This window comes from Herpailurus yagouaroundi, unplaced genomic scaffold, assembly GCF_014898765.1.
Source record: "Herpailurus yagouaroundi ecotype Mexico unplaced genomic scaffold, PumYag 142, whole genome shotgun sequence".
In the NCBI taxonomy this organism is placed as follows: Eukaryota; Metazoa; Chordata; class Mammalia; order Carnivora; family Felidae; genus Herpailurus; species Herpailurus yagouaroundi.
In genome coordinates, this window is record NW_024412397.1 from 19258801 (window position 1) to 19274536 (window position 15736).

The window sequence follows — 15736 nt, forward strand, 5'->3', positions numbered from 1 at the left end:
TTATTAGAGTCAGACTCTTAACTGGCTGAGCCATGCAGGAATCCCCAAAAGTTATTCTTCTAAAATAGAAATCTGATCATGCCACTCTTTCTCAAAAGATTTACATGATTCTTCACAGTTTTCAGGAAGAGATTCAAGATTCTTGATCTGTTTCTAGCTTTCCATTCTCATCTCCTCCTCACCTGTGGTTCAAGTCTCTAAATATGTCATGTTTATTATTTTTTGACACACTATTACAGGTCAAGTATAAGAAGTATTTATATAACCAGAGGAAATGGTCTGGGTGTTTTCTTAGGCACACAGACCACAATGATCCTGAAATCATAAATCCAAATTCAATCTTGCCTCCCACTACAGCTGCCTTACTGAACAGCTTTAAGAATATTGTTCACTATTGTGTTCCTTGTAAATGGTGCCCTGAATATAATGTGATGATGCATGTCAGCAGAACTGACCACAGCTTCCCTGAAATCTTCCTGCCAGGAAAATCTTCTTCCTAGGGTAGAAGCAGAGATACGTACATCATACACAATTTTAGCTGGAAGGAAGACTGAGCAAATGACTCATGGTTTCTTAGAGATCGGCATCCTGACAATGTTTCCTATCCCAGTTCCCTTATGTGGCCTTCTAGATTCAGTTAGCCAGATTAAGTTTAGGATAGAGGTTTAGAGGTTACCATAGAGCTATTAAAAGTCTTATTCTTCTGAGTTTTGGATCATGTACAGTGCATTTGAGAGCTAGTTTCTTCACATAATCTGTGCAGTGTCTTCATATTATCAGATGATGTGGGTACATGCTTGAAAAACCATCCTACAAAATGTTCAGCTTACATTCTAAAATATATAGTTTAATTTTATTTTACTTTGGGGATTTTGTTTAATTTTTTGGAAGGCAAAATGCTTGCCAGTTTACAGGTTACAAGACCTTAGGATCTTAGGCATTACCCACCCCCTCCTTTTTTATAGGCTCTACACCCAAGGTGGGGCTCGAACTCACAACCTGTAAATCAAGAATCACATGATCTGCTGAGCCAGCAAGGATCTCGCATGTTTTTAGTTTAGTTTATTCCTTTAAATTTTGTCATCATTCCCTTATGTGAATAATAGATAATTGTATTTCTCTTTTTTTTTTTTTAATTTTTTTTTTTTTCAACATTTATTTATTTTTGGGACAGAGAGACACAGAGCATGAACTGGGGAGGGGCAGAGAGAGAGGGAGACACAGAATCGGAAGCAGGCTCCGGGCTCTGGGCCATCAGCCCAGAGCCTGACGCGGGGCTCGAACTCACGGACCGCGAGATCGTGACCTGGCTGAAGTCGGACGCTTAACCGACTGCGCCACCCAGGCGCCCCGATTATTGTATTTCTCAAATGTCAGTCTAATTAAATTACTTTCAATTTACTGATTTTTTAATATTACATTGGTTTTGTGAAATGAGTTAAATATTTTCTGCCTTTGAATTAATCATTTTAACTCTGCTTAGCTGTTGTGTATATTCAAGGTGTTCAAGAGCCCTTTTAAAATAAAACTTATTTTCTTCACAGCTTCTCATTACTGTGGCATTTAATCAACCTGTTAAGCTTTATTCAATGAAATTTCAAGGGCCAGATAATGGTGAGTAGTGGGTAGCCCTTTAACTTTCTGCTCTGTGGATCTGTTAGCGCATTTTTAAAACTAATGAAATAATAGAGGTAGATATTCCTTGTGTTGGGAAAGAGTGAAATTGTTTCTGGAACAAAGCAAGGGGACAAATGAATGTGCAAATAAGGTAAGATTATTAGGAACTGATGAAATGACAAATTTTACCTTATTTCTAAAATTTTTTATTTTAGAATTTAAGTTCCCCTCCTAATCTGAAAACAAAGGAACTCTTCCAATTCTTGCTCTGAAACTCCAGTTTTGAAGTAGCCATTTTTCGGGATCACAACTGGGAGAAATTTATTTCACATTCCTCCTATTACAGATGATAAAACTAAGGTTCTGTATCTTCCTGTTTGTGACCTATTAGTAGTTTCATCTTCTTTATATATTATGATACTGTAAACATGATTGTACAGACTTGGCATTTCTCTTTTTATTAAATGAAGAATTTTCCTTATTTATACTCCCTCTTTTTCCTGTTCTTAATTGATTTTTTTGGGAGGGGAGTCTTGGGGACTAGGACTTTTTTTCTGTTTTCTTTTTAATTGGGAGAAACAGTAGGCACCCTGTTTATCAGATAGCATTCCCTTCTCATTTGTTATTTTAAATTATTATGTATTAGTATTTTTCATTAATAAAATTATATCTTCTGGAAATACTCAGTATTTGTGAAAGCAGTTGCTATAGAGATGAGTAAGCAATGTGAATATGTTAAGATTCCTTAACTAGCCACGAAGTAATGAGTTTTGGATTATACCCTGAGGTTAAAGGGACTAAGACATCCTATTTAAATGTGATCTAACCACTCAGCACATCTTAATCCCTAAGATGAAATTTGGCAATTTGTAGAATTAATTTCCTTTTAGCTAAATGTTGTCACTGGTAATGCTCTTCTCCTAAATAACAAATGTACCAATTGTTGGCAACTGCAAGACCCAGCTCAAATGTTAATTCCTTTTATGAAACTTTTTGTTAACCTGCGTGCATTGTCAGACTCTTACCACCTTCCCTGCGTCTCCTCATTAGTAGTGTTGCATTATTACAGAGTGTCTTTTATAGTTGAGGTCAAGAAGTCTGTGAATGTTTATGTGTATGCATATGTGCATGTGTGTTTTAATCTAATATTCTCAGTTCTTAGTATAAGGCTAGCAGGCCAAGAATACACTAGTAAATGTCTATTAAAAAAAAAAAAGAATGTCTGTGAAAATACTCAGAATTTCTTAAAATTCCTGAAGATGCATGTAGGTATGTGCTTATATTTGAATGTGTATCTGGTTGTATAGACTGAACGTAATGGTGAAACGAAGAAAGTATTGCAAGTTTGGTTTTACATTTAATTTTATTCTACCATTTTATAGGTCAGGGTCCTAAATATGTAAAAATTTTTATCAATCTACCCCGATCTATGGATTTTGAAGAAGCAGAAAGAAGTGAACCAACTCAAGCTCTGGAACTAACAGAGGATGATATTAAAGAAGATGGTATTGTCCCACTTCGTTACGTTAAATTTCAGAATGTTAACAGTGTAACTGTAAGTAGTATTTTAACTATATTTAATGGGTGTTTGGGTGACCGTTCATGCTATCTTCACTATCCTGGGTGATTCTAAATGATCCTTTAAGGTAGTTTTTTGTCCTCTTGATTTGAAATGAGTGAAAAAATTTGAAATGAGTAATATAATGAGCTAATTAAATTTTCTTTTAATTTATCTGTGTGTTCTGAAAAGGAAGGACAGGTTGATTTTTTTTTTTTTTTTAATTTGTGAATATGTCAGTTACTTTGTCTATTTGGCAGTTCTTGTTAAAAGTTTGTTATAGACCATTTAGACTTAAACTGAAGATATTTGTACATAATCTTTCATACCTGGTAATGAGTGATGATTCAGTTGTAAAATCCAATTTACTTTTCTAGAACATACAGTTTTTAATAGTGTAGTGGTCATGATCTCAATACAGATGATTTTTTAAAAAGATATTTTTACATTACCTTAATTTACATTAAGTCAACTGCTTCTTAGCAGTTATTAATTGCTTTTGTGAATTATTGTAACGAAACCCAGCATATGTTCTCCCACCCACCTCCTTCTCCCTCCCAGCCCAGTCTTTCAGAGCAGGGAGTAGGAGGGTTAAAGGAGAATAGTGGAATGAATACCTATAAAAACAGCGGGAACCAGCACAGAGTCACTGAGAGCAAGTTGGGCCAAATTAATGTAATTTTCTTGATTTAATGAAATGATTCTGGTTTTTGTAAATTAGAAGAATGCTATAATGTGTTCATTTTAGGAGGTTTTCACTAGAGTTTCACAGAATGTTCTTAGTAGGAAGATGAAGGAAGGATTATCATTGAGATTTCAATATTTGGAATATTTTATCCAAATGAAATCGAAGAAAATGATTATATTAAACTAGAATATTGGTTATCAGATATTTTTCTGACCTACATTTGTACCATTAATACAATACGTGTTGCTTTATTTAGTGATAGAAGGGAGGCATTTGTTTATTGGAAAAGCCCTTTCAACCCAAACATCCTGACCTAATCTCTGTCATTGAGAATCGCTATACATAGTTATCTTGTGATAGGCTCAAGTCTTTATGTACTGTGTCCTATCTCAATCAGACATGCTTATCAGTTTTTTGGTGAGGAAATTGAAATCAAAATGACAGTTTTGATTGGAAAGGCTAAAGTAAGATGAATTTTAAAAGCAGTGAATATGAACTGTTGTGCCTTATAAGATTCAAAGAGCATTACAAGTAAATGGAAAGCTGGTTTAATAGTTTACCTATTATAGTCTTGGAATTTTTTTTTTAAACATTTATTTGTTTTTGAGAGAGAACACAAGTGGGGGAAGGGCAGAGAGAGGGCGACAGAGGACTTGAAGCAGGCTCTGCACAGACAGCACAGAGCCCGATGTGGGGCTCAAACTCATTAAGTTGAGCTCATGACCTGAGTCAAAGTCAGATGCTCAACCAACTGAGCCACCCAGGCTCCCCTATAGTCTTGGAATTTTTAATTGATAAGCTTGGTTTGAGATGAATCTCTGCTTGCCTATAAATACCAAAAACTGATTAATTCCATCAGAGAATGAAAGAAATATGTTGTCTAAATCAAGAGAGGCAAAATTCTTTTCCTTTTTTTAATGTTTTATTTATTTATTTTAGAGAGAGAACCCACACCTGTGTGTGAGCAGGGGAAGGGCAGAAAGGGGGGTGGGGAGAGAATCCTAAGCAGGCTCTGTGCTGTTAGCACAGAGACCGACACGGGGCTCAGTCTCCATGAACTGTGAGGTCATGATGAGCCGAAATCAAGAGTCGGATGCTAAATTGACTGAGCCACCTAGGTGCACTTAGAGAGGCAATATTCTTAAGTAGACAGCATCTAGAGTAACGTGTTTTTTAAAAAAAATACTACTTGGCAATGAGAAAGAATGAAATCTTCATTTGCAACAACGTGGATGGAACTGGAGGGTATTATGCTAAGTGAAACACGTCAGAGAAAGTTATCATGTTTTCACTCATGTGGAATTTGAGAAACTTAACAGAAGACCATGGGGAAAGGAAGGGGAGAAAATAATTTCAAACAGAGGGAGGCAAACCATAAAAAACTCTTAAATATGGAGAACAGACTGAGGATTGATGGGGGTGGTGAGGAGAGAGGGGAAAATGAGTGGCAGTGATGGGCATTGAGGGAGGGCACTTATTGGGATGAGCACTGGTGTTGTATGTAAGCAGTGAATCATGGGAATCTATTCTTGAAGCGAAGAGCACACTGTGTACACTGTATGTTAGATAACTTGACAATAAGTTATATTTAGAAAAAAAAGAAAAAATAAACTCCAGCTTAGCCATTCAAACACACACACACACGCAAAGAAAATCCAATATATTGAAAAAGTTGAAAAAGGATCTGTGAGTAAAGCTGCTGTCTAGTATCATGCTGAAGGGAGTTTTTAAATAGAAAGTATAAAGAGTCGGGGTGCCTGGTGGCTCCGTTGGCTAAGCAGCCAACTCTGGATTTTGGCCCATGTCATCATGATCTCACGATTCATGAGCTTGAGCCCCGTGTCGGGCTCTGTGCTGACCGCATGGAGCCTGCTTGGGATTTCCCTCTCTCTCTGCCCCTCCCTCACGCGTGCGCGCGCTCTCTCTCTCTCTCTCTCTCTCTCAAATAAATTAATTAAAAAATGTAAAGAGTCAAGCTTAATAAAATATGCAGGCTATAATATAGTGTAATTTTAGGAGCAGATTTCCAATATTTTTTCTTTTAATATTTTAGGAAATAGAATGAATGGATGAGTATCAGAAAATAGCTGCAGAGACTTTCCTCAGTCAGAAACTAATTTTCATAAAATTTCAACAGCAGTCTGTCCTCTGTAATGAATTTCATACTCTTTCACCATCCTCTCTAAAGAGTTTAAGTGTGACTCCTCTACACCATGACACTAACTTATCAGGAACTTCTATATGTAGGTGTCTTGCTGTGACATCCTGGAGAAGGTGAGGCTAGCAGGGCAAACAGTGGAATTCATAGTCCCATAGGAGTAGTAGTTTAAGTGTAGTTTGGATTAGTACTTCTAAGAGTCGGAGGTATTTTTATTAATAATCTAACAAAACCAGTTAAATTTAAAGCATGTATATGAAAAAAGGATTACAATCATTAATATAAAAAATCTTTTTTTTTTTTTTGGTTGGGGGTAGATATTTGTTCAGTCCAATCAAGGTGAAGAGGAAACAACAAGAATTTCATATTTTACTTTTATTGGTACACCAGTCCAGGCAACAAATATGAATGACTTCAAACGAGTAAGTTTATTTAATTGGTATTTAGGGAAAGTAAAAATATCATTTTAAAGAAATAATTTCATTAAGATCAAAATCATACCATGTCATGATATTTGGGGTTAAACTAGAGCAGTAGGTTCTTCTAATCACATTTTTGATATCTAACTAAAGGATATTTCTAATAAAATTAAGTCCTACTGATACAGTATGTATTAGTAAATGGTATCCAAATAAGAGGGTGAAAATATTTCCTGAACATAGCATAATGTATAGAACTGTTGAATCTAATATAACATTGTGTATCAGCCATACTTCATATTAAGATCCCTAACTATAATGAAGTAAAGGTAAATAAAAGGAAATTAATTTAAACCTAAACCAAAGTAAATAAATGTTTGGTTATAGAAAGTAATTAGGAATAATGTCAAAATAGGAGTAAGTTAAAATCATTATTATAAGTGAATTTTTAAGAATTTTGCTGATATTAAGATTTTGATTATATAGTTTCTGATGAAAACATTTAAAATCACGTGAATAATTTTAATCAAAAAGTTTTACGACACTGGGATGCTTTTAAACCTGTGTGCTGAAGACCACGTTGCATAAGCAAATAAATTTTCAGTGAACAGGCAGATTGTATATGTATGTATGTGTGTATGTTTTTGTTTTATTTTGTGAACGCAGTCCTAAGGTTTGCAAAGAATTTGTAACATGTATGGGACTCTTAGGAATGAGAACATTTTGTACATTCGTGGAACTGCTGCTACTTGCTTCCTTAGGGTGACTCCTAAGATCTTACAACCACAGATCAGGGCAGTGCCACCGAGAGCTTGATCAGAACAGAACCCAGTAGCAGTACACAGATTAAGTGCAGCAGCACAGGAGATGGAGGTATCACTGTGTTTCCGATGGATCCTTGGCAGCCGTCTAGAACGGGAAGTGAGTGTAAGGAGGTCATTATATGACAGGAGGTTTCCCCAGGGCTGCCAGTGCCTGGAGGAAGAGGTATTCTGCTGAACGATTTCGACTCCTGTTTGGGGACTTGAAGCCATGGGGCACCCTGAAAACTCTTATTCTTTTTGATGGGATCTACAGATCTAATTTTAATTCAGTTACAGAAAAATTCATGAAACTGCATAATTGTGGATAAGCTTATAAAATTGTATGCTGTTTTTACAAAATTGATAACCTTGACCATAGATCTTTTAACTGGTCATTTTCGACTACTATATCTTCCTGTCTCCTAACATAATTAACTTTTGGGAGCTGTAGGACAATTCTGTACTTAGACCTGTCATGTCAGATGTTTGACATATGTGTAATGACAGGTCAGAAGAAGCAGAGATTAAACATCTACATTTTTATGATATGAGATATGCTGTACTGGGAAAATGTGTGAGCACCAAAGACATTTTGGCTGCCTGCTTTGTTACTTTGCCTGTTTGGATTAAATGCCATTGGATTTGGCTTTAACTGCCTTGCATAGTTTGTTTTTAGCTTAATTCCTTCGTAAGATCTACTCTAAGCCATATTATTTCCTCATACCATTAATTCAGTTCAGGTTCCCTGCTTTTCACCTCAGCTCATGCTATTTGATTTCTATTTTTTTCTGTAAGTAACCACTGCTCCATCTTGACCATCTTCTTACCAGCCTGCCCTTCAGTCAAGTTTTCTAATGTGCATTAATAGTTGTCCATCTAAGAATCTGTCTCCACTTGTTTGGTTTTAACATCCTCCCTTTCCTAATATCCTCCCTCTCCTATGCCGTCTAGCCTGGTTCCTCTCTCTCTCTCTCTTTTGACTTACCAGACTACATGTTTTGGACTGTCTTTAGGATAGCAAAGGTGTTAGATTTTTCTTGCTTGAGAGTATTTGTGTTTGTTACGTAATTTGGCTACGTATTCATTTAGCTAAATACCTTATAGCGTTATTTAACGTTACTGTAGAGCAGTAGTTCTCAAACTTTTTGGTGTCAGGACCCTTTTACACTATTAAGTATTATTGAGGACCAGAAAGAGCTTTTGTTAATGTAGGCTATATCTATCTAATATTTACCCTTTAAGAAACTGAAACTGAGAAATTTAAAAATTATTTATTTACAAATAATAAACTCATTATGTGTTAACACATACAATATTTTTAAGTTACATATTTTCCAAAATAAAAACCAATTTAGCAAGAAGAGCATTGTTTTCTGCTTTACAAATTTTTTTATCATCTGGCTTCATAGACCCCTCTCATTCTCTTATTTCTCCATTTAGTCAGGTTTGCCATGACAGATCATGTAGCCTCTGGAAAACTCCATTGTACACTTGTAACACAATGAGAGTTAAGAAGGCAAATAACAATTCAGCATTATTTTGAAAATAGTTTTGACTTTGAACACTCCCTGAAAGGGTCTCGGGGACCATCAGCCTAGATTGCACTGAGAACTGCTTCGAGAATAATGTAATACTGTCATGGACTCCTTGCTTGGTGTTTGACCCTTGCTTTTAATGTTTGATACATTTGAATTGGTTGAACGATTTTCTTATTTGTGTATGTTAATATTACATTACATTTCCTTTTAATAGTTTCTGAATGAGACTTGTGTCATTCATTGAATTGTTCCTCAAAAGTAAGCTAATATTTCAGTGCTTTTGGCATGATGCTAGGACAACATCAATGTAGGAAAATTGCAATAAAATTTGGCCATTTTAGATTTTGTCTTGATGAGTCGCTTACTAAAAATTGCAAGTGACTTTTGTTTCTAGAAAAGGAAATGGTAGATACATGGTATAGTACTTGTGGTCCATGTAGTACTACTCCACGTGTGATCATAGTCCCTCTCATAGCGAGTTTATATTCTTAAAGGAGAATGCACAAACATTTGAAAAGTTAATCAAAATTAATCAAAGCTTAAGTTCAAGTCTCTTCCTGTACAGAATATTCTCATACTTTCCTAGCCCAGTGATACTTCCTCTTTCCCAAGAATGTCTAGGAAAGGAATGAGAATGTTTTGTGGAGGAAGAGGGTCTTGAACTAAACTGGGAGTAGATATGGATAGAGGAAAAGATAGCAGTGGGCACTCCAGGGAGAATGGAAAATAATTTGGGCATGAAAATGGAAAGGTGCAGGACTTTGTTTAGGCAGTCTGAATTTCAAAGGGATTACATATGGTAATTAGAATTTAAAATTTCAAAATAGATTTGGCATGTATTTTTATCAGCACAGAGAGGAACGTTTTGATACTTTGTGTAGTGAAAAGAGCTACATAAAATGGTTTAAAGAATGATAAAATAGAATTGTTTTGCATTTTCAGTTTACATTTTTATGTTGTGTGAGTTGTTTCTAGATAATTTTAGTTTTCAGAGTGTCATTGATCTTCTCCTTATGTCCCTAAGATGACAGAAGCTAAGGTAATACTGATGAATCTTGGATGTTGGATAGAAATCTTAGACCACCTTGCATGTTATTACAACTTTAAAGGTTATACTTGTAGGATATTGTAGACTAGCACACATCTCCCACTTGTCTGTTTTTGGCTATTATAGGCATTGTACACACATTATAATATACACTTGGGCTATTTGTTGTTGTAAATGGATTTTTTGTGTTGCAGCATGAAAAGCTTGCCATCTTAATTGGAAGTAGATATTTTCTTTACTAAACTATGCTCTATACATGGATTGCTTTATTTTAATACAAAAGTAATAACATATAAGCGGACAAAATGAGCAAAATTGAAGGGGCTTCTGCTTCTTAGGGAATGAGGTGCATGTGAAAAGCAGAGAAGGTTTTCTATCACTGTAATAAAAATAGACTTCTAAACTGGCCATTCACCGTATCAGCTATTTTTGTAACATTTCTGTCTGTTTATTTTTCAGCTTTTTTAATGCAACTCAAATGAACTAAAAACAGAAGATTTTTAAAAATGAAGTAATATAAAGATTGACCTTATCTCACCCTACTCCCCTCCTTGCTTCTCTGCTCATCCATATAGCACCTGTCTGCTCTCACCCTTCCCATGTTCTCGCCATTGTTGGTGCAAGATTTCTACAGCTTCCGTCATCTGGATCAGCCTTCTTGTTACCTAGATTTCCTCAACCATCTCTTTCTTCAAGTCTTATTCTAGCCATGCTCTGTTGGCCTTCTGTTTTGGTTTTTATTTTGGGCTTGCAACTAGGTGCTTTAATTTCGTTATTATGCCATGTTGCTCCCCTGACTTTTACTTTTTTTACTTTCTCCTGTCTCATATTTCATTTTTGTACTACATTTTGAGAAATAATATTGCAATAAAATGTTGTTAGTAATGCTTTCAGACTTAACTAGTAGTTTTTTTTAATGCAATCTAAGGTTTAAATTTTATTTTTTGGGAACTGTAGAATCATTTTGAAAATCAAATAAGAATAGTTTCATATGTTTCTTTTATACTAGTACTAGCATAATATATTGATTAGTATAATAGGTTGCTTGTCTTTACCCAATGGAACTGTAGCCCCAAAGGCTTTTTGCTGGGTAATTATGGGCGCGTTCTCTGCTTTGCCAACCCAAGTGAGCTCAAGGCGTTGAAAGACGGACTGAATATTAGGCTGGGTTAAACTATTCACATAGAAGATCAATGGACTCTTTACTGAATAAATATTTTCGACACCTAATTTTGATGTACCTAGACTATTGTTTGAGGTGTAATATAAACACTTAAAAATGAATAAAAGAGCTTCTTTATGTTTTGGGGTGAGAAAATCCATATTGGAATGCTGAATTTCTTCTTTTTTACAGAGAATACACATTGGCAAGTTGAGAGTTATCAACCTGTGAAACAGTATGCAGATTTGTGTCTTCCACTGTATCACATCTGCTAAAATTTTAATTTTTAATATTAGTTGTTTTTGTTTTCTTTTGCTTAATCTAATAGCTCTGTGTTTTGTGTGTTCCCCAGTGATCATGATGATCAGTAATGCTTTCAGTGTTTATATGCTTAAATTCTTTTGTGATACAGATAGTGCCAGCTCCCTTTCTTTCTTAAGAAGACTCCCCTTGGCCCTGAATTTTTTTTACTCTTATCCACATACTTTTACGAGACTGTCTCTTTAGCATTTTTATGGCTTTTTAGGCTAACACATGGTTTTTGTAGATCCGAGAGGAGATCTTTTAAAGTAATAAAAGTGGTTTTCCTCAAGGTCAGGAAAAGAGCATGTTTAACATCATATGATTGAGAATGAAGTGGGTTTTTATAATCTTCTCTCATGAATGACATTGACCCAGCCATGTTCCATTTTAGACCAGGCATGTACAGAAGACCTTTATGAATTTTGCTTGATTCAGACTACCGTTTGGAACAGAATCAATTTAAAATATGAAAATTACACTTATAAATGTACATAGAAATCTTGTATACAAATATATACTCAATAGCTTGCAATTGCCATTTCTTCAGTGGCGTTTCTGCTATGAGAATACATTATCTAATGATAAATTTCAGGTTTTAAGTAAATTATTTGCTTAGAACTTAGTTGTAGAACTTTCCCACAGAGGTTTTGTTTGCTAGCACTGTTGGTAGAAACCTAGTTTATTCTTACATTTTTATGCTTCCACATTTGTAGCAAATAGGCCCTCCAGTAGAGAATTTTCCTAATAATTGACAGAAACAAGATTTATTCTTTATGTTTTTTATAGTACATTTGTGGCAGCCAGGGTTTTTTTAAAAATAGAAACTAGGCAAAACTAGCCATTTTTAATCTGTTTTCATTGCAAATCTACATATTGAGAGAAAGTCTAGAAACCTGTCATCTTGGGCATTTAGACATAAGTTTAGCATACTCTTTTAATTCTAGAGTATTTTGTGATCGACATTTGATTTCTAATTGCCTAAAAATAGGTTGCCAAATATAGTTCACTCATAAAGCATCGTCCTTTTATTAACTTCTCTAAACTGTCAACCTTGTTTTGAAAAATTGCATTACTTTTCCTTTAAACAGTGTGGGAAACCAAAATAGCCTGCATGTGTTTTATTTTTAATTCCTTGAGGCTGGGAGGAAAGGGACGGTCACAGTGTGCTTCAAACAATGAAAATACACTGCATGCCAAAATAAAATGGAGGGACAAAAATTAATACCAGGTTTTAAAGATGATTACCTGTTAGTAATATTTTGAAAATAACACATACTTCTAAATGAATAAGATGTACATGTAAAGTTATTTTTGTTTTTCTAGGTAGTTGGCAAAAAAGGAGAAAGCCACTAAGGTACAAAAGACACTGGAAGAGCATATTGCAATCAGATCTACAGCTCCTGGATAATTGCTTGATTCTCGCCAGAGACTGTCAATATTCCCTTCATTGCCATTACCAATAAATCATTGCTTTTGTTCGGATGGTATCACTAGTGTTTTTATTGTAATCTTGATACATGGAGTTGTAAATAAAAGTCACTACTTTTGCCAAGCTTAATTTTTGTCATTTTAAATAAGTATTTTCCCTTTTCATTTATTTGAAAATTGGCACACTTCTGATTTTAGAAAGGACTTACGTGTCTGCTAGTATATTGATTCAAAGCTAGTTTCTTTCTATAGGGGAGCAAGACTGTTTTATTAGGGAATTAAGGAGTACATGTGTGCTCATGTACACACACAGCAAGTGATTTTGATAAATGGACTTAGAACAGCTAAGTATGGTAAAATGAGTACTAACTCATGTTTATTAAACATTTGGGTATCTGAGCCATAGAAATTGCTCAAGTTATAACCTACTAGAAATAAGTTTAAAGAGATTTAACTGTTCTCACCTAAAACTGTTAATGGGACCACAGATTTTAATCCCTTCTGGATGACCTTTAAAAATTTGAGTCAGCCATTTTCTTTACTAATAGAGAGGTATGTTGAAATCTGAGCATGGGGGAAAATACAGTACTGTGAGTTCATGCAACAACAGGAATTAATATTTTTAATCAAGTATTTATTAACTACAAAAAAGATAGTGTGTTAATATACAGAGAATGGGATTGAAGGTTGTAAGTGAATTGGCCAAATAATACGTTTGAAAGGTGTTTCACGAAAGGCTAGCAAAACAAAACATGTTACTACTTTTTTTATGTATTAAAACTAAGCTAGAAAGTATGGTACATTTAATATTTTAATTTCTATGTTTTTAAAATGAAATTTTAATTTTAACTTCTGAATATTAAAAATTCAAATGTTTGAAAAGAGTACATAGACTATTAATTTTGATGCAGTTAATACCTTTGAGGGCATTTTTGTGTAGAAATATGGTTGAGATAGCATTTTGCCTTTGGGAGACCAATGTATACATGTTTATGAAAAAATTATGCAGAAGTTTTGTGTTTAAACGGTCACTTTCTAAAACCCCAGTGTCATTAGATAGTGTTTAGTTCCTTTGTATGTAAGCACATTAACTGGTCTGTGGTAATGTCTATATATCTTATGTATTCATAGTTATTACATTGCCTTGAGCTGAGTAGGGAAAGTGCAAGAAATAAAAGCTTATAACATTCCTTAATATAGAGCATCTCAGATTAATCACGTCTGAAATTAGAGATACGATTAAGAACAAGTTTTGTTTGACATTTTGTATACTTTTTTGGGTAATTGTTAAAGTGCCTCATCTTAAGTATTGCTGACCTCATCATCCTGTTTATACTTGACAGTTTGAAAACCAGTGAAAGTAATTTCATATTTGTAAAGGATTGGGATCAGATTTACATTGTTTGTGTGATTCTTCTATAACAACTGGTTGCATTATACAAACATTCCATGATTATTCAAATTGTAAATCGTGAAAAATGAATGTTTGTAGGTGACTATAACATTTCACTATGGGAAGTTTTACAAATAAACATACGTAGTTGACATTACTTAAATCACCAAGCTGAAATGCTATTTTATCCTAAAACAGTATGTGTGTGTGTGTATACACACACGTATATACATATATATTACATATATATACACTGAATTTTGCAGATGAATAAAAGGAGCATTTGAAAAATGCTAGTTATTTTAACCAAAACCATCCCTGAGATAGTGTTTTCTAGAAAACTAATATTAGGTTTATTATTATTATTTTTTAAAGATTTACCTGTTTCCAGAGAGAATGCCTGAGTGGGGGAGGGGCAGAGAGAGAATCCCAAGGAGACTCTGCGCTGTCAGCAGAGTCCGATGCAGGGCTTGAACCACGAACTATGAGATCATGACCTGAGCCGACGTCAGACACTTAACCAAATGAGCCACTCAGGCGCCCTTAATATTGGGTCTATTATTTGTTTTGTCAGACATAGCACATAGCAGAAAAAACAAAAACACCCCAAAAAACTTTTCCCTTGATTTTGCATATTATATTGCACATCAGGATGCATCATCTGATTTGAAACAATAATGAAATAATCCATAATAGAAACAAAAATATTTTGAGTACAGAGTCTTGCAGCATAAGGCCGAGATCAAGGGTAAGCTACTCTTGTGCCCATGGCGGACTTTTATGATCTATTTTGGCCAAAGCATCCCCCAGTCTCATTGTACTGGAGGTATCTTCTTAATCTGTAGGAGTTGACAGGTGAATTGAAACCTGTCTTCCATCTTTGTCTCAAGACTCGAGGATCTATGCTATAGTTTTGGCAGTGTTCACAGGGGTGCTAGTATTGCACATTTGGCCTCAGCACTTTATTTATGGCTGCTATTTAAGAAGAATTTTTTGGGGGGCGCCTGGGTGGCGCAGTCGGTTAAGCGTCCGACTTCAGCCAGGTCACGATCTTGCGGTCCGTGAGTTCGAGCCCCGCGTCAGGCTCTGGGCTGATGGCTCAGAGCCTGGAGCCTGTTTCCGATTCTGTGTCTCCCTCTCTCTCTCTGCCCCTCCCCCGTTCATGCTCTGTTTCTCTCTGTCCCAAAAATAAACGTTGAAAAAAAAAATTAAAAAAAAATTTTTTTAACATTTATTCATTTTTGAAAGAGCACGCAAACGGGAGGGGGCACTAGAGAGAGAGGGAGACACAGAATCTGAAGCAGCTCCAGGCTCCGAGCTGTCAGCACAAAGCCTGACACGGGGCTTGAACTCACGAACTGTGAGATCATGACCTGAGCCGAAGTCAGCTGCTCAACCGACTGAGCCACCCAGGCGCCCCTATGGCTGCTGTTAATACACCTGAGATGGAGGGTAGGAGGCTTTTTTACCTAAAATGGTTCAGCAGATCTTCTCATGTTCCTCTTAATGTCTAAAATAAATCTTTAATTCTGAAATAAGAAAGCACTGGAGTAAGTTAGTTTGAACCATCTCCTTTGTAAGCGTTAAGAAAATGAAAGAACTTTAGGGCTTCCCTGTTGCT

At 35.3% G+C, this 15736-nt stretch overlaps 1 protein-coding gene across 3 annotated transcripts in view; it reads left to right on the forward strand.

Annotated features, from left to right (window-relative positions):
- Positions 1-12852, forward strand: part of TXNL1 (thioredoxin like 1) — a 33931-nt gene extending 21079 nt beyond the window's left edge. Inside the window, exons 5-9 of one of the 3 annotated variants that reach the window (XM_040478727.1) lie at positions 1545-1614; positions 3000-3172; positions 6339-6443; positions 11184-11226; positions 12618-12852. In XM_040478727.1, the coding sequence (XP_040334661.1) occupies positions 1545-1614; positions 3000-3172; positions 6339-6443; positions 11184-11222 (387 nt within the window). In that variant the 3' untranslated portion in view covers positions 11223-11226; positions 12618-12852. Of the gene's footprint in view, positions 1-1544; positions 1615-2999; positions 3173-6338; positions 6444-10288; positions 10723-11183; positions 11227-12617 lie in introns of those variants that run through there. The other 2 variants (XM_040478728.1, XM_040478729.1) reach the window with 2 other exon arrangements.
- The last annotated feature ends 2884 nt before the right edge of the window (positions 12853-15736 follow it).